We start from the raw sequence: 20,683 nt of genomic DNA, 5'->3' as shown, positions 1-20,683 counted from the left end.
AAACCCCGTCTCTACTAAAAATACAAAAAACTAGCCGGGCATGGTGGCGGGCGCCTGTAGTCTCAGCTACTTGGGAGGCTGAGGCGGGAGAATGGCGTGAACCCGGGAGGCGGAGCTTGCAGTGAGCCGAGATCACGCCACTGCACTCCAGCCTGGGAGACACAGCGAGACTCCGTCTCAAAAAAAAAATAAAATAAAAAATAAAAAATCAGCTGGTGTGGCCGGGCGCAGTGGCTCAAGCCTGTAATCCCAGCATTTTGGGAGGCCGAGACGGGCGGATCACAAGGTCAGGAGATCAAGACCATCCTGGCTAACACGGTGAAACCCCATCTCTACTAAAAAATACAAAAAAAAAAAAAAAAAAAAAAAAAACTAGCCGGGCGAGGTGGCGGGCGCCTGTAGTCCCAGCTACTCGGGAGGCTGAGGCAGGAGAATGGCGTAAACCCGGGAGGCGGAGCTTGCAGTGAGCTGAGATCCGGCCACTGCACTCCAGCCTGGGCGACAGAGCCAGACTCCCTGTTAAAAAAAAAAAAAAAAAAAAAATCAGCTGGTGTGGTGGCAGGCGCTTGTAGTCCCAGCTACTTGGGAGGCTGAGGCAGGAGAATGGTGTGAACCCGGGATGTGGAGCTTGCAGTGAGCAGAGATTGTGCCACTGCACTCTAGCCTGGGCGACACAGTGAGACTCTGTCTCAAAAAAAAAAAGCTTGTTTTGTGCAGATTTTTAAAAGGTGGCCCTTCTTCTGGGTAGATACGTCCTCATGCCAGTGTGCATGTCCTGGCGATTGGAGCTTGGGTTAGATTTCAGCCCCAACTCACCCCTTTAGATGAGAGCCCATGTGCAATATGCAACCTACACAGCCTAGGCCGGGCGCGGTGGCTCAAGCCTGTAATCCCAGCACTTTGGGAGGCCGAGACGGGCGGATCACGAGGTCAAGAGATCGAGACCATCCTGGCTAACACGGTGAAACCCCGTCTCTACTAAAAAATACAAAAAACTAGCCGGGCGTGGTGGCGGGCGCCTGTAGTCCCAGCTACTCGGGAGGCTGAGGCAGGAGAATGGCGTGAACCCGGGAGGCGGAGCTTGCAGTGAGCTGAGATCCGGCCACTGCACTCCAGCCTGGGCGACAGAGCGAGACTCCGTCTCAAAACAAAACAAAACAAAACAAAACAAAAAACCTACACAGCCTTATGTGCTGGGCCTGTCAGTGCGCTGAGCACAGGAACCATTCTGGCCTCAGGGACCTCCTGGGGTTCTGAGAGAAGGCTTTGTTTTCTGTAAATACTGAGGACCACTTGGTCTGTGGTCTTCCTCCCTGAGGGGATTTTAGCCCAAGGAGAGAAGGGGGCTCAGGAACAAAGTTGAACACCAGCCCCCGTACAACCTCCTGTAGCCCCTCCCCCGCCTCATCCCCTCTTCTTGTTTTTGAGACCCTCAGCTGTCCCTTCCCTGCTACACAGCTGCCAGACAGGAAATCAGATTAACTGTGTCCACACACACAGCTGTAACAGCTGTTAGGTTGGCAGCAGGCAGCCTGGGGACACTGAGACAGTGGTTCTCAAACTTTTGGTTGCATCAGTATTACCAAAGGAATGTATTAAAATGCAGATTCTCAGACCTTGACACCCTCCCCCCTCCCACAAAGGTTTGGATTCCGTAGGGCAGCCCAGGAACCAATGATTTAAACTCATGTCTCAGGTGATTCTGATGCGAGTAGACTCAGCCCATCCTTGGAGTAAGAGCTGTGTGGACATGGGTCACAGGGCCCAGCAGTCAGCCAGTGGATATCCTCAGCATCCCTGGAAGGCCTTGGTGGGTCTTGGGACTCCTGGGAGAAGGGCCTATACAGGAGGAGGGAGGCTGTCGCCCCAGAGAGAGGTGAATCCAACTCCCAGCTGCCTGTTAGTCGGGAGAAAGGATGTTTCCAGCCACCAGGGAGCAGGTGTCTAAACCCCAGCGGAATGGGGGATTATGGCAAGCCGCCAGGTGGGCAGGGCACCCTGCTGGACACCCAGGGCTGTGCTGTGCTTGGGGAGTGGAGGCGGATCTGCTCTGGAGCCCCTGCCATTCTCCCCCAGGTGTGGAGCAAACAGTCCTAGCAACAGCTGCAGACTTTGAATGGTTAGTGTGCCTTTTACTTACCTGTAGCTTTGTACCCAGGTATATGCCAGAAATGGCTGGACTGGGAAATGTGAGTCTGCTTCCCCAGAGAGCATCCCAGGATCAACTGCTAACTCTATTTGTGCCAGTGAGAGATGCTTTGTGCCCACCATCAGGGCTCTGCATCCCGAGCTTAAGGTCCTTCAGAGTCACAGTCTGCCTCAAGGTTTCTGGGGGTTCCCTGCACTTGATCCCATTCTCCCCTGCACTCCTGGGCTCTGATGTTCTGGGGACCAACCAGGTGTCCTTGTCTAGACCTCTGGATCCTTAATACAGAGTTTGACCCCTTGTTGCATCTCTCTCGTTCAGTTTGAGACCGGGCCTTAGTGTTTCCCCTTCTGTTTTTTAGTGGGGAGCAGACAGAGAGCCGGAAGAGCTGGTATTAAGCCCTGGGTCCTCCATCTCCTTTCCAGGTGACCTTGGACAAGTCTCTTCCTTCTCTGGCCTCACTTTCCTCCTCTGAAAACTGGGGGAATTGAGTTGCTGATCTTCAGGCCCTTCCTTCCCTGACACTCTAAGGGTCTCTGAGGTCAGTTTCACATTGTATCTGCTTTGTGGGAAGAGGGGCTTAGGGCCTCCCATGTCCTCAACCCAGGAGGATGTGGAATAGAACTGGGGAGAGAGCCTCACCTGCAGTGGGGCTCAGTGACGTTAGAGCCCAGGGAAGAATTTTGGACTGCTTGCAGCTGGGGGCCCCGAGAGCAAGGCCCAAAACTTGTGCTCATCTGTGCTAAGTAATGTTTTTGAGGGACAAAAGGGATCCCACAGCTGTGGCCTGAGCCACAGAGCACAGAGTGGCCCTTCCTGGAGGTAGTGAGGCAGGTGAGATGGCCTGGAAGTGCGGGAGTGGGAAGGAGGCAGCTCTCAGAGATTCCTCCTCTGGCACTGACACCTAGCTACTGGCTGCACCGGCTTGTGTTGTGTGTGACCCACAGAAGGGCTTTGTTTGTGACAGGACCACAGAGTGACATTCAGACAGTCTGAAATGAGTGCTAAGACTTCCCTCTGGTGGGAGTCTGAGGCTGGCACCCTTAGAATCCAGGTGGTCTGTGAAGTTGGCCCCACTTAAAAGATTTGGGAATTCTAAGTATTTCATTTTATGCGCTTTATTTTTTATTTATTTTTATTTTTATTTTTTTTGAGACAGAGTCTCGCTCTGTTGCCCAGGCCGGAGTGCAGTAGTGCAGTCTCACCTCGCTGCGACCTCCGCTTCTGGGTTCAAGCAATTCTCCTGCCTCAGTCTCCCGAGTATGTGAGACCACACTGGTTAATTTTTGTATTTTTAGTAGAGATGGGGTTTCACCACATTGGCCAGGCTGGTCTTGAACTCCTGACCTCAAGTGATCCTCCTACCTCAGGGTCCCAAAGTGCTGGGATTACAGGTGTGAGCCACTGAACCTGACCGATTTTATGCACTTTAGAAACATCCTGAGAAGGCCAGGCGTGGTAGCTCATGCCTATAATCCCAGCACTTTGGGAGGCTGAGGCAGGCGGATCACCTGAGGTCAGGGGTTTGAAACCAGCTTGGCCAATGTGGTGAAATCCCATCTCTACTAAAAATACAAAATTAGATGGGCGTGGTGGTGTACGCCTGTAATCCCAGCTACTTGGGAGGCTGAGGCAGGAGAATCACTTGAACTTGGGAGGCAGAGGTTGCAGTGAGCCAGGATCATGCCATTGCACTCCTGGGCAACAAGAGCGAAACTACGTCTCAAAAAAAAAAAAAAAAAAACATTCTGAGAAGTGGTCCACAGGCTTCACTAGATTGCCGAAAGAGTTCAGGACACAAGAAATACTAGGAGCCGTTAATAATAGCCCTGCCTGGCACCTCTTGATCTTCCCAGGCTCTGTGCCAAGCTCCTCTGTGTACATTCTCCTGAGCCTAACTACCCTGGCAGGTGGGTGCTCTTCTGCCTCCCAGTTTATAGATGTCTGCATGGAGCGCAGGGTGGTACTCCGTGCCTTGCCCTAGGAAGGGGGGTGCCTGAATTGAACCCCCAGCGTCCTCTCACTCCAGAGCCCTTGCTCTTAACCACTATGTGATGTGTGATCACTTGTGTTACTTAAGGAATTGTGAAAATTGCTAGGTGAGAGTCAGACCCAGCTTGCCTATGTGGAAATAGTATCTGAATTGTGGTAGAACCTGTTGAGCCTAAATTGGCCTCACTAGTCACACAAGAGCACAGAAATAGATCATGGGAAACTGTCCTTGGTGGGGAGGGGTCATTGGTGTCACAGCGTCATGGGCTCAGGGTGTGAAATGCTGTTCTCCGCCTCCTTCCAAACTCCCTCAGGCCAAGACAGGAACAAGAGCCTTTCCCCAATCTCCAAGAGACAGAACAAGGTAATTAGAAGCTGCTGACTCCCCAGCCTGGTGAGGGAGGTCCTGAGGGCCTGGGTGCTGGTGGGAGATTCTGCCCTCCAAGGGTAGGCCAGTTACCCAGGGCTGTCTCTTAAAACAAGGGAACCTGGGCCGGGTGCAGTGGCTCACGCCTGTAATCCCAACACTTTGGGAGGCCAAGGTGGACAGATCACCTGAGGTCGGGAGATAGAGACCATCCTGGCTAACACGGTGAAACCCTGTCTCTGCTAAAAATACAAACGATTAGCCAGGTATAGTGGCATGTGCCTGTAGTCCCAGCTACTGAGGAGGCTGAGGCAGGAGAATCACTTGAACCCGGGAGGTGGAGGTTGCAGTGAGCCAAGATCACCCCACCGCACTTCAGCTTGGGCCACAGAGAGAGACTCCGTCTCAAAAAAAAAAAAGGGGGAACCTGCTCGGGCGTGGTGGATTATGCCTGTAATCCCAGCGCTTTGGGAGGCCGAGGCAGGCAGATCACGAGGTCAAGAGATCAAGACCATCCTGCCCATCATGGTGAAACCCCATCTGTACTATAAAAATATAAAAATTAGCTGGGTGTGGTGGTGCGCGCCTATAGTCCCAGCTACTCAGGAGGCTGAGGCAGGAGAATTGCTTGAACCCGGGAAGTGGAGGTTGCAGTGAGCCGAGATCGCACCACTGCACTATTCCAGCCTAGCAACAGAGTGAGACTCTGTCAAAAAAAAAAAAAAAGAAAAAGGGAACCTGCACAAGGTCACAGAGTGAGAGCTGGAATTTGAACTCAGGTCTCTGGGTAGGAACATTGCTAATCCACATAAAAGCTTCTTTGTGCAGATTTTTAAAAGGTGGCCCTTCTGGGTAGATACGTCCTCATGCCAGTGTGCGTGGCCTGGCGATTGGAGCTTGGGTTAGGTTTCAGCCCCAACTCACCCCTTTAGATGAGAGCCCATGTGCAATATGCAACCTACACAGCCTTATGTGCTGGGCCTGTCAGTGCGGGTCCACAGTTTGTGCTCCTAGAGCACAGGAACCATTCTGGCCTCGGGGGCTTCGTGGGGTTCTGAGAGGAGGCTTTGTTTTCTGTAAATACTGGGGACCACCTGGTCTGTGGTCTTCCTCCCTGAAGGGATTTTAGCCCAAGGAGAGAAGGGGGCTCAGGAACAAAGTTGAACACCAGCCCCGGTACAACCTCCCCTGCTCCCCTCCGCCTACCTCATCTCCTCTATTATTTTTGAGACCCTAACCTGTCCCAGGGCTGGCTTACACTGAGCACATAAGACACCCCCCACATGGGAACCAGACTGCACACGTGTGTGTTCAGAGGGAACCTCCCTGTGCCGGGAGTCAGGACACCTGGGTTCAGATTCCTGTTTTGCTGCTGCTTAGCTGGTAGGATCATCTGCAGAGCAGCCTCTTTAAGAGGCTTGGTTTCCTCACCTGTGTCTTGAGGGTATTGAAACAGATGATCTCCAAGGTCCCTTTCACTCACTCTTCTCTTGTGAAGGCAGCTCCTCAGATCCAGGGAGTGTCTGCACGGACCTCATTTATGTCCTGTATAGACATTCCAAATGGCGTAATAATGCCCCGTGCCTTGTACCCTATGCCCCTTGGGTCCCCTCCCCTCCTCCTAGCTTTCTGGGGCTGGTGGCTCCTGGAGCAGGGCCTTTTTTTTTTTTTTTTTTTTGAGACGGAGTCTCGCTCTGACGCCCAGGCTGGAGTGCAGTGCAGTGGCGTAATCTTGGCTCACTGCAAGCTCCGCCTCCTGGATTTACACCACTCTCCTGCCTCAGCCTCGCAAGTAGCTGGGACTTCAGGCGCCCGCCACCTCGCTTGGCTAATTTTTTGTATTTTTTAGCAGAGACGGGGTTTCACTGTGTTAGCCAGGATGGTCTTGATCTCCTGACCTCATGATCCGCCTGTTGCGGCCTCCCAGAGTGCTGGGATTACAGGTGTGAGCCACCGCGCCCGGCCGGAGCAGAGTCTTTTTAAAAATTAATTTTATTTTAGGCCGGGCCTGGTGGCTCACGCCTGTAATCCCAGCACTTTGGGAGGCCGAGGTGGGCAGATCACGAGGTCAGGAGATCGAGACCATCCTGACTAACATGGTGAAACCCCATCTCTACCTAAAAATACAAAAAATTAGGTGGGCATGGTGGCACGTGCCTGTAGTCCCAGCTACTCAGGAGGCTGAGGCAGGAGAATCGCTTGAACCCAGAAGGCGGAGGTTGCAGTTAGCCAAGATGGTGCCACTGCACTCCAGCCTGGTGACAGAGCAAGACTCCGTCCCAAAAAAAGGAAAAAAAATTATTTATTTATTTTGAGACGGAGTCTCGCCCTGTTGTTGCCCAGGCTGGATGCAATAGCGTGATCTCGGCTCACTGCAACCTCCACCTCCTGGGTTCAAGCGATTCTCCTGCCTCAGCTGCCCAAGTAGCTGAGATTACAGGTGTGGGCCACCATGCTCGGCTAATTTGGGTTTTTTTGTACCTTTAGTAGAGATGGGGTTTCACCATGTTGGCCAGGCTGGTCTCAAACTCCTGACCTCGTGATCCACCCGCCTTGGCCTCTCAAAGTGCTGGGATTATAGGCATGAACCACCGCGCCTGGTCTTGTTTTTTTTTTTTTTTTTTTTTTTTGAGACGGAGTCTCGCTCTGTCGCCCAGGCTGGAGTGCAGTGGCCGGATCTCAGCTCACTGCAAGCTCCACCTCCCGGGTTCACGCCATTCTCCTGCCTCAGTCTCCCGAGTAGCTGGGACTACAGGCGCCCGCCACCTCGCCCGGCTAGTTTTTTTGTATTTTTTAGTAGAGATGGGGTTTCACCGTGTTAGCCAGGATGGTCTCGATCTCCTGACCTCGTGATCCGCCCGTCTCGGCCTCCCAAAGTGCTGGGATTACAGGCATGAACCACCGCGCCTGGTCTTGTTTTTATATTTATTTTATGGAGCAGGGTCTTTTAGAGCCAGGTGCTAAGCCTCTTGGGTCTGCCAGGCAGGTCCACACTGTGCCAGCTGCCTCCCCCGAGGGCTTATCTAGGGGGAACTAAAGGTCCCATTTCCTTGCTGGCCAGGGTTCTTGTCACAGGGATTCTTGAGTTGGAGATGCTGTCTCTTGAGAGGGGGCTTGGACCTGGGGTGCAGCTCATGGTGTGTTCAGAGCAGGGGGAAGGCTTGGCCTTGCTCTTGGGAAGCTAGATCTGTTTTTTACTGTGAACTTTTGTTCCCAAGGCACTGCTGAAACCTGTCCCTCATGGCCCAGAGCCACTTGTCTGTTTGGAGGCAGTGTCTCTTTGCTTGGACACCGTTTTTTTAGACTAAGGCTGTGCTGGCAGTAGTCTCAGGGGTTGCCCCGCGAGCACCTACATCATCTCCCCCAGAGGACCAGGCTCTCCCTCATGCTGCCTGAATCTACCCCAGAAGCCCCCACTGGGCTGATAGGGTTCCTGAAGAGGAGGCAGGCCCAGCGGGATGGGAAAGAAGTGTCACTCAGGTGGTGCACTGCCCATGGCCACTTGTGCTCATGAGCTGGGCAGGGCAGCTCCTGAGCCAGAACTTGCTATTTTCCTGGCCCCTCGCATGGCTAGAAACACGCAGCCCCAAGGCTGGGTGCAGTGGCTCACGCCTGTAATCCTGGCACTTTGGGAGGCTGAGGCGGGCGGATCACGAGGTCAGGAGATGGAGACCATCCTGGCTAACACGGTGAAACCCCGTCTCTACTAAAAATATAAAAACTTAGCCAGGCGTGATGGTGGGCGCCTGTAGTCCCATCTACTCAGTAGGCTGAGGCAGGAGAATGGCGTGAACCCAGGAGTTGGAGCTTGCAGTGAGCCAAGATTGCGCCATTGGACTCCAGCCTGGGCAACAGAGCGAGACTCTGTCTCAAAAAAAAAAAAAGAAACACATAGCCCCACCTACCCAGCAACCCAGGCTGGGACTTCCCATGGAGGCAGGGTGGTCAATCCTGCAGAAAACCAGAGGTCAGGATGGTGTTGCTGCTGGTTCCTGAGGCCGCCACTCCCAGGAGAAGGAAGGTTCTCAGTCCCGGGAAAGAGGAAAGTATAGAGCCAGGTGGGGGGCCCAGGGCTTTCCCCCGGAGCCTTGCCTCTGACCTCCGCAGGAGGTGGCTTTGCTGGCCTCTTGATTCCTATCAGAGTGAGACCCTGGCAGGTGAGGGAAGGACCCAGGGCCTTGTCCTCCCCTGTGACCCTTTCCCTGGCTTTCTTTTCTTTTCCTTTTTCTTTTTTCTTTTCTTTCTTTTTGAGACAGAGTTTCACTCTTGTTGCTCAGGCTGGAGTGCAATGGCGTGATCTTGGCTCACTGCAACCTCTGCCTCCCGGGTTCAAGTGATTTTCCTGCCTCAGCCTCCCGAGTAGCTGGGATTATAGGCATGTATCACCACACCCAGCTAATTTTGTAATTTTAGTAGAGATGGGGTTTCTCCTTGTTGACCAGGCTGGTCTTGAACTCCTGACCTCAAGTGATCCACCCGCCTCGGACTCCCAAAGTGCTGGGATTACAGCCACTGTGCCCGGCTCTGCCTGGCCTTTCTTTTTTTTTTTTTTTTTTTTTGAGACGGAGTCTCGCTCTGTCGCCCAGGCTGGAGTGCAGTGGCCGGATCTCAGCTCACTGCAAGCTCCACCTCCCGGGTTTGCGCCATTCTCCTGCCTCAGCCTCTCAAGTAGCTGGGACTACAGGCGCCCGCCACCTCACCCGGCTAGTTTTTTGTATTTTTTTTAGTAGAGACGGGGTTTCACTGCGTTAGCCAGGATGGTCACGATCTCTTGACCTCGTGATCCGCCCGTCTCGGCCTCCCAAAGTGCTGGGATTACAGGCTTGAGCCACCGCGCCCTCTGCCTGGCCTTTCACTCAGACTCTTTGCTAGCCAGAGCTCTTGGCCTGTCCTCTTAGGGAACAGTGTGCCTTTGTGTACCCTCTTTTTTTTTTTTTTTTTTTTTTTGAGATAGAGTCTCACTCTGTCACCCAGGCTACATGCCAGGCTAGAGTGTAGTGGCATGATCTATACTCACTGCAACATCTGCCTCCTGGGTTCAAACAATTCTTCCTGCCTCAGCCTCATGAGTAGCTGGGATTACAGGTGCCCACTACCACACCCAACTAATTTTTGTATTTTTAGTAGAGATGGGGTTTCACCACGTTGGCCAGACTGGTCTTGAACTCCTGACCTCAGGTGATCCCGCCCACCTCAGCCTCCCAAAGTGCTGGGATTATAGGCATGAGCCACCTCGCCCAAGCCCATCTATCCTCTTCTTTCCCCAGAGGTTCCCCAGCCTTCCTAGGTCCACCAGGAGGCGGCCAAGAGCCTCTTCCTATCATGACACACCCAGGTGCTTGGTGCTGATGGCAGCTGCTGCCACCTGCTCTGCTCATGCCAGGCTGGCAGAGGGCACAGATCCTTGAGAGAGTTCAAGGCCAGCCCGGCTCCAGGGTCTGTGCCTGGGCAGACTCTATTCATGGGGCTCCATGCCCCTCCTTTCCCTGACTCAGGCAGAGCAGCCATGGCCCCTTCCACTTTGGGTGGAGCAGGTTGCTACCTGGCAAACCCTTGGGGTGCTGCATACCACCCAGGCCCTGCAGCCCCTGCAAATTAATATTCTGTAGTCGCCTGTGCTTCCCGTTTGCATGGGAACGAGGCTGCATGGCAGAGCCCTCTGCCTGCCCTGCCACCTGCATACCAATAGTGGCTCCCACTGCAGCTCCGGGCCTAACATCTCTGCTGCTGCAGTGGCAGTGACAGTCTGGTGGGAGATTCCCCTTGCCTGAGCCCATGTGCTCTCTGCAGGGCTCCTGCAAGGGAAGCCAGTACTGCTGGCGACAGTTCCAGCCCTAGGCAGGGTTATCTGCTGGGAGCCAGGAGTGCTTGGACCCCTGCCCTTCTCTGGGCAGGCGGGCTGGCATCCTGCTCCTACAACCCCGGCATTGCCGGGAGCAGCAGGTTGAAGCCCGTCCGTCGCTTGGCTGAGTGATCAGAGTGCCACGGGCCAAGCCAGCCTTGACTAAGAACAGATAACCCTCCGGCCAGCTCAGGGCCTTGCTGAACACTTCACGGGCTGGGGAGACCTGCGCTGGCTGCCATTTCCTTGCCACCATCGTGGACCGTGGCTGGCTACCTCCAGGAAGGCCGTCTGCAGTTTCCAAGGACCCTTCCGCCTGGTGCTGGGGCAGGACATGGGTTGGGAAGGAGGATGAGTATGTGTAACCCCACCCTCTGGCCACATCTGGCCACTTCTGCACATGTGACTCTGGCCTTGTGGCCACAGAGTCGTCAGTACGGCTGGCGGGAAAACCACAAAGGAATGTTCCCAGCCATGCTTGGGGGAGAAGAGGCTGGTGGGGACTGCCACATGGTGGTGCTCACCCTTTACCTTCTCCCACCCCACCCTGCCTGCAGGGGGTTCCAGAGGCCATACTCTAGGCATGCGGGTGGCGTGGCCTTGGCCTCCAGCAGGCCTTGCTCCTGCCTTGTTGACACCCATTCAGTGCTAGGTTCTCTGGAGAGATCCAGACCCATCTCAGCAGGTGTGGGGGCCTCTCTTAGCCTACCCTTTGCCACCTCCTACCTCCCACCTCCCTCTTTTCTCTTTAAAAATTTTTCGGCTGGGTGTGGTAGCTCACACCTGTAATCCCAGCACTTTGGGAGGCCGAGGCAGGCGGATCACCTGAGGTCAGGAGTTCGAGACCAGCCTGACGAACATGGTGAAACCCCGTTTCTACTAAAAATACAAAAATTAGCTGGGCCTGGTGGTGGGTGCCTGCCGAGGCAGGAAAATTGCTTGAAACCAGGAGACAGAGGTTGCAGTGAGCCGAGATCGTGCCATTGCACTCCTGCCTGGGTGACAAGAGCGAAACTCTGTCTCAAAATATTAAAAAACAAAAAAACTTTTTTTCCCCCCCTCTCTCGCCTCTTAATGCTGGGGGGTGATCTGGAGAGAGGCCAGCTCATGAGGGCAGGAGATACTGGTAGCCAGAAGGATTTGGGGGGTCCTTTCTTCCCAGGCCTGGACTGGAGTGGTCCACTTTGCCACAGGAGCATTCCCAGCCCCTCGTGACCTCTCTGGGCTGTAGCGAGGAGAGTGAGGGCTTTCTTTGGAGAAAGAAGTAGAAGAGAAACAGGAATGGGTTGGCCCTGCCTCTCTCACTTCCGCCTTCCCAGGCAGTGGTATCCTGCCTTCCCCTTCCTGGCTGGAGGCTTTGTGGGGCGTGGGCTGTGCTTGGGGCTCCCTGCTGGTGTGGTGTTTGCCCAGTTGTCCTGGCAACCACAGGGCAGTGGTGGAGAGTGACATGCAGTGACCCGAGAACCGTGTGTAGGGACAAAGAAGTGGAGACCTAGCCTTCCCATAAGCCCATTGGGACCTCAAGCCGCTCGGCCCAGTGTTCATGTGGGGCCTGGACCCAAGGTCTTGGAACCCAGCAGGTCCTCCACTGCCTTCCCCTCGCCAGCAGCCTTCCTCTCCCCAGCCAGTTCTCCCTAGGACCAGAGTTCTGAGAGATCTGCCGAAGCTCCCGCCCTCCCCCTGCCGTTACCCTTCTTCCTGTCTGATTCCCTTTCCTTTCCTGTCTCCTCCTCCCACCTCCTCCCTGCTGCCTGCCCGCCCATCCTCTCATTCCCCCTCCCCCCAGGCACAGCTGCTGTTTGGCTCACTCTATATATAGCGGCATTTTCAGGGTAATTACAATAAAACTGTTGAAAGGAGATAATCCAGCAAAGGAAGCGAGTCTGACTCCCAGCCCCCTCCTGTCCCTGGCTTGGTGCAGCCCTGCACCCGCTTTCACCAAGGCCTCCTGTTCCCACCCCACTCCCATTCCCACAGCCTCTCTCTCTCCTGCCCAGTGTGCCCCAGATAGGGATGAAGCCCCAGAAGGGGACAGAGGGTAGAGATATCCAGAAGGTCTCCACCAGCCTCTCCTGGGGTTACCAAGGGCACTGTCAGTCCTAGAACCAACCTCTGTGCCTGAGTTTCTCTTCTAGTATGAGGCTTTGCACGGGGCACGGTGTTGAGAAATAGGAGTGGGCACAGTGGTTAAAAGCTTAGGATTTGGACTCATATTCTGGTTCTTTGATCACCTAGCTGTGTCTGGTTGCTACTTAAACTTCTGTAAATCTCAGTTTCCTCATCAGTAAAATGGGGTAATAATAGCATCTAAGTCACAGGTAACCATGACATTTAAATGAGTCATTCTTGTAAAATGCCCAGAGATGTTGACTATCAATGACAATATTATGTGTTGAAGGCTGGGCAGTGGCTCACGCCTATAATCCCAGCACTTTGGGAGGCTGAGGTGGGAGGATCGCTTGAGCCTAGGAGTTTAAGGCCAGCCGGGGCAACATAGTGAGACCCTGTCTCTACTAAAGATTTAAAAATTAGCCTGGTGCATTGGCATGCTCCTGTAGTCCCAGCTACTCGGGAAGCTGAGGTGGGAGAGTTGCTTGAGGTCGAGGCTATTAGGAGCCATGATCATGCCATTGCATTCCAGCCTGGGCGACAGAGCAAGACCTTGTCTCTGATATATATATATATATAGGTAGAGAGATACACATACATATGTATATATACACACACACATAAAAAATGTGTTGAGTACTCACAATCTGTCAGGTACAGCTTCATGCTTATGCATGTTTTCTTTTTTCTTGAGACGGAGTCTCACTCTGTCACCTAGGCTGGAGTGCAGTGGTGCAATCTTGGCTCACTGCAACCTCCGCCTCCAGGTCCCTGCCTCAGTCTCCTGAGTAGCTGGGACTACAGGCATGTGCTACCACGCCCAGCTAATTTTTTTTGTTTTTAGTAGATACAGGGTTTCACTGTGTTAGCCAGGGTGGTCTTGATCTCCTGACCTCGTGATCTGCCCGCCTCAGCCTCCCAAAGTTCTGGGATTACAGGTATGAGCCACCATGCCCGGCCCTTTTTTTTTTTTTTTCCTCTTTTCCCTGGAGACAGTCTTGCTCTGTCACCCAGGCTAGAGTACAGTTGCATGATCTTGGCTCACTGCAACCTCTGCCTCTCGGGGTTCAAGAGATTCCCATGCCTCAGCCACCTGAGTAGCTGGGATTACAGGTGTGCACCATCATGCCCAGCTAATTTTTGTATTTTTAGTAGAGAGGGGGTTTCGCCATGTTGGCCAGGCTGGTCTTGAACTCCTTGCCTCGGGTGATCTGCCTGCCTCAGCCTCCCAAGGTAACCTGAGATTCTAGATGTGAGCCACCGTGCTTGGCCTATATTTTCCTATTGAAGTTCATGGCTTCAGCCTCATTTAATTAAGGTAAAATGTTGCATCCATGGAGCAGAGGGATTTGATTTCCCCTCTGTCTCTGATCTCTTTGGGTCTCCTAGAATCCTGCCTGGTAGCGTTTGGGCCTCAGGCACAACTGGAGTCTGGGGCTGGGCCCACTAACTCCTTCCTGTCTCTTCTGCCCACAGTGGAGGTGAAGCCGGTGCTGCCAAGAGCCATGCCCAGTTCCATGGGGGGTGGGGGTGGAGGCAGCCCCAGCCCTGTGGAGCTACGGGGTGCTCTGGTGGGCTCTGTGGATCCCACACTGCGGGAGCAGCAACTGCAGCAGGAGCTCCTGGCGCTCAAGCAGCAGCAGCAGCTGCAGAAGCAGCTCCTGTTCGCTGAGTTCCAGAAACAGCATGACCACCTGACAAGGCAGCATGAGGTCCAGCTACAGAAGCACCTCAAGGTGAGCGAGAGGGGTGCGGGGGGCCTCCCAGGCCTCCGCCCCCCGCCCCCCGCCCAGGCCTGGCTCACTCCTGCCTCCCTCCCCATGCCCCTGCAGCAGCAGCAGGAGATGCTGGCAGCCAAGCAGCAGCAGGAGATGCTGGCAGCCAAGCGGCAGCAGGAGCTGGAGCAGCAGCGGCAGCGGGAGCAGCAGCGGCAGGAAGAGCTGGAGAAGCAGCGGCTGGAGCAGCAGCTGCTCATCCTGCGGAACAAGGAGAAGAGCAAAGAGAGTAAGGCGGGGAGTCCTGGGACCTCCTAGGGCCCCACCCATGACGCCTGCCCCTGCCATGGTGGGGTCTGGCCCTAAGCAGCCAGGTCAGTTGTGCCCTGTCCTGCAGGTGCCATTGCCAGCACCGAGGTAAAGCTGAGGCTCCAGGAATTCCTCTTGTCGAAGTCAAAGGAGCCCACACCAGGCGGCCTCAACCATTCCCTCCCACAGCACCCCAAATGCTGGTAATGGCCCTGGGCAGGCACGGGTGGGCATAGGTGAGCTGCTCAGGGGCTGCCTGGCTATAGGATGGCAAGGGGCTTCTGCCCCGTGCCCATATATGGGCCCTGCAATCTCTCCTTAGAGGCAGGACCTCCATCCCTGGTTTATTTCCTCATTCTTTCCCCGAGATCCATGTCCTCTTCCTATATACAAACGATTTTTCATAAATGTAGATTGCCAGGTGGCACAGCAGGCTGGGCGATAACTTAGATCTGCTTCCATCCCCACCCCCACCCCCAGGGGAGCCCACCATGCTTCTTTGGACCAGAGTTCCCCTCCCCAGAGCGGCCCCCCTGGGACGCCTCCCTCCTACAAACTGCCTTTGCCTGGGCCCTACGACAGTCGAGATGACTTCCCCCTCCGCAAAACAGGTAAGTGAGTCCCCCACCTGGCCTCCCAGAATATGGCTCCCGGGAGGCAGAGGTGGGCTTGTGGCAGTGTCAGCCCTGACCACAGTGGGCTCGACTGCAGATGTGTGCTGCTGTGCGTGTATCTGAACCTCGGTTACCTTCTCTCCAGCCTCTGAACCCAACTTGAAAGTGCGTTCAAGGCTAAAACAGAAGGTGGCCGAGCGGAGAAGCAGTCCCCTCCTGCGTCGCAAGGATGGGACTGTTATTAGCACCTTTAAGAAAAGAGCTGTTGAGATCACAGGTGCCGGGCCTGGGGGTAAGGGCTGCTCTCATGTACTGGTTCTGAGGGTCTGGGAATCGGGGGTGGGGGATAGTTCAGAGCAGGCCCAGGTGACAGCCACTTCTCCTATAGCGTCGTCCGTGTGTAACAGCGCACCCGGCTCCGGCCCCAGCTCTCCCAACAGCTCCCACAGCACCATCGCTGAGAATGGCTTTACTGGCTCAGTCCCCAACATCCCCACCGAGGTACAGGCCTGGCTGAGGGCTGGTGGGGCGGGGACAGAGCTGCTCCTTCCCATGGAAGAAAGAGTGCAGCTCCTTCCAGTCTGTCTGCCTGAGTGCCCAGCAGAGACTTCTCTGCCCACATGAATAGGCTGGAGGGTCCTTGCTTGGACTTAGTTGCATCAAAGGGGAATTTGTCCCACAGGACTATGAAGAGCCCTGATGGCTCAGTCTCCCTCAGTGGGAGCTCAGGGTAGAGGGAACTGGGCACCATTCAGAGAACTTGGTCTTGGCCCCAGGTTGCCCTCCCTTGTTGCCTCCCTTTGCGCACTCTCATTCCTGTCTCTTCTCACTGCTCCCCAGATGCTCCCCCAGCACCGAGCCCTCCCTCTGGACAGCTCCCCCAACCAGTTCAGCCTCTACACGTCTCCTTCTCTGCCCAACATCTCCTTAGGGCTGCAGGCCACGGTCACTGTCACCAACTCACACCTCACTGTAAGTACAGGGCACATACCCCATCTTTCCTCTAGTGTTGAGGTCATAGGTCCTGCATGCCCCCAGCTGGGGTTTTCCCCTTCCAAGGCCCTAAGGGAGATCGGTTGGCCCTACCCAGAGCTGGGGGGTAGATAGTGGGTAGATGGGGATGCTGGTCCAAAGTTGGCAGGACTGAGGCTGTATAAGCCCCTCCCTTCACCCCCCAGGCCTCCCCGAAGCTGTCGACACAGCAGGAGGCCGAGAGGCAGGCCCTCCAGTCCCTGCGGCAGGGTGGCACGCTGACGGGCAAGTTCATGAGCACATCCTCTATCCCTGGCTGCCTGCTGGGCGTGGCACTGGAGGGCGACGGGAGCCCCCACGGGCATGCCTCCCTGCTGCAGCATGTGCTGTTGCTGGAGCAGGCCCGGCAGCAGAGCACCCTCATTGCTGGTGAGTGGACAGGCAGCTGTGCAAGGGAGGGGGCTCAGGACCAATAGTCAGGGATACTCTCCAGCCCTGTCACAGTTCCCTTTAGCAGAATCAACAGCATCGGTGATTTCTTCCACATTCTGGAAACATGGGATACCTACAGGATGCCGGGCACTGTTCTTGACAAAATCTGCTGCCATCTTGGAGTTCACATCCCAGAGCAGTGCTGTTCAGTAGAAACAACACAATCTACGTACATAATTTCTAGCATCCACATTAAAAAATGTAAAAAGAAGCAAGTAGAGCCATACATAGTGGTTCATGCCTGTGAGCCCAGCACTTTGGAGACCAAGGCAGGTGGATTGCTTGAGGTTAGGAACTTGAGACCAACCTGGCCAACATGGTGAAATCCCATCTCTACTAAAAATACAAAAATTAGCTGGGCATGGTGGTGGGCATCTGTAATCACAGCTACTCAGGAGGCTGAGGCAGGAGAATCGCTGGAGGCAGGAGAATCGCTGAACCCAGGAGGTAGAGGTTGCAGTGAGCCAAGATTGCGCCATTGCTCTCGAGCCTGGGCAACAGAGTGAGACTCCGTCTCAAAAAAAAAAAAAAAAAAAAAAAGCAAGTGGAATTAATTTCACCACATATATTTAACTCAGTATATCCAGAATATTATAATTTCTGTAATACACGTGCAGTTATTCTTCCTATTTTTAAAGTTTTGTAGAGACAGGATCTTGCTGTGTTGCCCAGGCTGGTCTTTTTTTCTTTTTTTTGAGACAGTCTCGCTCTGTCGCCCAGGCTAGAGTGCAGTGGTGCGATCTTGGCTTACTGCAACCTCCACCTCCCAGGTTCAAGCAATTCTCCTGCCTCAGCCTCCTAAGTAGCTGGGATTTTAGGCGCCTGCCACCGTACCTGGCTAATTTTTGTATTTTTAGTAGACCTGGGGTTTCACCATCTTGGCCAGGCTGGTCTCGAACTCCTGACCTCAGGCGATCTGCCTGCCTCAGCCTCCCAAAGTTCTGGGATTACAGGCGTGAGCCACTGCACCCTTTTTTTTTTTTTTGAGACAGAGTCTCACTGTGTCGCCCAGGCTAGAGTGCAGTGGCGGGATCTCTGCTCACTGCAACGTCCACCTCCTGGGTTCAAGCGGTTCTTTTGCTTCAGCCTCCTGAGTAGCTGGGACTACAGTCGTGTGCCACCACACCCAGCTAATTTTTTTTTTTTTTTTTTGAGACAAAGTTTCACTCTTATTGCCCAGGCTGGAGTTCAGTGACAAGATCTTGGCTCACTGCAACCTCTGCCTCTCAAGTTCAAGCGATTCTCCTGCCTTAGCCTCCCAAGTAGCTGGGATTACAGGTGTGTGCCCCCACGCCTGGCTAATTTTTTGTATTTTTATTAGAGACGAGGTTTCACCATGTTGGCCAGGTTGGTCTCAAACTCCTGACCTCAGGTGGTCTACCCGCCTTGGCCTCCCAAAGTGTTGGAATTACAGGCGTGAGCCACTGCGCCTGGCCTAATTTTTGTATTTTTAGTAGAGACGGGGTTTCACCATGTTGGCCAACTTGGTCATGAACTCCTGACCTCAAGTGATCCACCTGCCTCAGCCTCCCAAAGTGCTGGGATTACAGGTGTGAGCCACTGCACTCAGCTGCCTGGGTTGGTCTTGAACTCCTGGGCTCAAGCCATCCTCCCGCCTTGGCCTCTCAAAGTGCTGGAATTACAGGTGTGAGCCACTGTGCCTGGCCAATATGCAGTTACCAATGAGATACTTTGCTTTTTGTTTCATACTAAGCCTTTGAAATCTAGTGTATACTTCACACTTGTATCACATTTCAATTTAGATAGGCTGTGTTCAAGGGCTCAGTAGTCACATGTAATAGTAGCTATGGGATTGGACAGCACAGCTTTAGACAGCCCTTAAGTACCTGTTGGCACCAGAAGAGGTTCTGCTTGAAAGATACATGATCCTGGCCCCAGGGCTTCCTAGCCTGGCGGGATCCACGGGGTCCCTGATCAGCGAGGCCTTGTTGCACTTAGGGAGAACAAGTCATTCATTGTTCACTCAGAGGGCTCAAGACTACTGTGTGCTCAGTTTATTCAGTTAAGCAAATTGAAGGGAAAAGATGGTGAATCCAGGAAGACTTGCTGGAGGCGGTGTCTTAGAGCTGTGAAACTCTTCATTCATGGGGAAGAGGGAGAACGGAGCTCAGGTTTGGGTGGAGGGTGCTCCAGGTCCCCCAGGTTTTTTCCTGAGTATGTAGGTGGTGATGTTCCAGAGGGGGTTATGGGGGGAAGATGCAGGGTCGGGGGGGGTGCAGTCAGGTGCCCTGACAATGATGCTTAGTCATCACCCCTAACTCCATAGTGCCACTCCACGGGCAGTCCCCACTAGTGACGGGTGAACGTGTGGCCACCAGCATGCGGACGGTGGGCAAGCTCCCGCGGCATCGGCCCCTGAGCCGCACTCAGTCCTCACCGCTGCCGCAGAGTCCCCAGGCCCTGCAGCAGCTGGTCATGCAACAACAGCACCAGCAGTTCCTGGAGAAGCAGAAGCAGCAGCAGCTACAGCTGGGCAAGGTGAGCCTGGAAAGGCGAATGGCCTGGGGCTGTGGTGGGGGCAAGACACAGGAGAGCACCAGGCTGGCACGTGTCCTTTCAGGCCAGACATGGTTGCTCGCGCTTGATTGGGAGGCTGAGGCAGGCAGATCGCCTCAGGTCAGGAGTTCGAGACCAGCCTGGCCAACATGGTGAAACCCTGTCTTTACTAAAAATACAAAAATTAGCCAGGCGTGGTGGCAGACACCTATAATCCCAGCTTCTCAGGAGGCTGAGGCAGGAGAATCGCTTGAACCTGGGAGATGGAGGTTACACTGAGCCCAGATCACACCGTTACACTCCAGCCTGGGTGACAAGAGCGAGACCCTCTCAAAAAAAAAACAAAAATTAGCTGGGCGTGGTGGCATGCGCCTGTAATCCCAGTCACTGGGGAGGCTGAGGCAGGAGCATCTCTTGAATCGGGAAGGCGGAGGTTAAAGTGAGCCGAGATTGCGCCACTGCATGCCAGGCTGGGCGACAGAGGGAGACTCTTTCTCAAAAAAAAAAAAAGAAAAAAGAAAAAAGTCCTCCTCTCAGAGGAGCCACCTTGCCTTTTTCTAACTCACATAGAAGCTCTGCCTGGAAGAAGGGAGGGAGGGAAGGATAGACTGTTCTGGGTTACAGGCTGCACAGCTGCTCCCCAACTCCCAGCTGATGTGCCCCCATATTCTGTTACCAGATCCTCACCAAGACAGGGGAGCTGCCCAGGCAGCCCACCACCCACCCTGAGGAGACAGAAGAGGAGCTGACAGAGCAGCAGGAGGCCTTGCTGGGGGAGGGAGCCCTGACCATGCCCCGGGAGGGCTCCACAGAGAGTGAGAGCACACAGGAAGACCTGGAGGAGGAGGAGGAGGAAGAGGATGGGGAGGAGGAGGAGGATTGCATCCAGGTCAAGGACGAGGAGGGCGAGAGTGGTGCTGAGGAGGGGCCCGACTCGGAGGAGCCTGGTGCTGGTTACAAAAAAGTGAGCCCCGTCTCTGGTCCCAGCCCTTAGTCACCACCCCTCTGTCCTTCCCCACCCGTGCCTTTGCCCTTGTCTTTCCCTCTCCCCCATCTGCAGTTTCCAGGCTGTGCAGGAGCAGCTTTCTGTAGAGAGCAAAAGGGGAGTGGGAAGGAGGCCAGTGGGGAGAAGTGGGAGCTGTTTGTGTTGATCTCAGAGCTGTGTCTCCTGGGCTGCCAGTTCCCTCCCTGTCTCTGTGATACTGGCCTGCCTCTCTGCATGTGTGTCTGTGTGTGTGTGCATGTGCGGGTGTGCACGTGTGCACACGTGGCCTGTGTGTATCTGCGTTTCTGCCTGCGTAGGGCCGGCTGTGCGTCGGTCCCTGTGCGTGCCTGTGCGTGTGTGTACACACACGCCCCCGCTGTTACTACTGTCTGCCTCACGCCTAGCTGGCACTCCATTCATTGCGGACACAGCCGAGCCCTCCAGGCCTGACTCATACCGCCCCCACCCCGCCCCCGCCCCTCCCAGCCTCTTACCTCAATGCTACTCTTTGATGTGACTCATCACATCTCCCCCATCCCTCCCTGTCTCAGGAGATGTGTCTCCTGTCCCTAGAGGGAGCAAGTGGGAGGAGGTGGGGGAAGGAGGAGACTTGGAAGAAAAGG

The 20,683-nt window shown here is 54.5% G+C and overlaps 2 protein-coding genes across 7 annotated transcripts in view; both read left to right on the top strand.

Annotated features, from left to right (window-relative positions):
• The window catches only part of TMEM101 (transmembrane protein 101), a 121,720-nt gene that overhangs the window by 15,298 nt on the left and 85,739 nt on the right, over nt 1-20,683 (top strand). The window lies entirely within an intron of this gene.
• The window catches only part of HDAC5 (histone deacetylase 5), a 47,056-nt gene that overhangs the window by 17,519 nt on the left and 8,854 nt on the right, over nt 1-20,683 (top strand). For 2 of the 6 annotated variants that reach the window (XM_050763060.1, XM_050763059.1), the window contains exons 4-13: nt 13,933-14,192; nt 14,289-14,460; nt 14,569-14,683; nt 14,961-15,091; nt 15,240-15,386; nt 15,483-15,595; nt 15,935-16,066; nt 16,273-16,495; nt 18,846-19,057; nt 19,755-20,039. In XM_050763060.1, coding sequence (XP_050619017.1) covers nt 13,933-14,192; nt 14,289-14,460; nt 14,569-14,683; nt 14,961-15,091; nt 15,240-15,386; nt 15,483-15,595; nt 15,935-16,066; nt 16,273-16,495; nt 18,846-19,057; nt 19,755-20,039 — 1,790 coding nt within the window. Of the gene's footprint in view, nt 1-2,571; nt 2,688-4,452; nt 4,503-13,932; nt 14,193-14,288; nt 14,461-14,568; nt 14,684-14,960; nt 15,092-15,239; nt 15,387-15,482; nt 15,596-15,934; nt 16,067-16,272; nt 16,496-18,845; nt 19,058-19,754; nt 20,040-20,683 lie in introns of all 6 variants that reach the window. The other 4 variants (XM_050763063.1, XM_050763062.1, XM_050763064.1 and 1 more) reach the window with 3 other exon arrangements.

Source organism: Macaca thibetana, chromosome 16 (genome assembly GCF_024542745.1).
Source record: "Macaca thibetana thibetana isolate TM-01 chromosome 16, ASM2454274v1, whole genome shotgun sequence".
Lineage (NCBI taxonomy): Eukaryota > Metazoa > Chordata > Mammalia > Primates > Cercopithecidae > Macaca > Macaca thibetana.
Note: the sequence above shows the minus strand (reverse complement) of the source record. Positions and strands in the feature narration are given on the sequence as shown.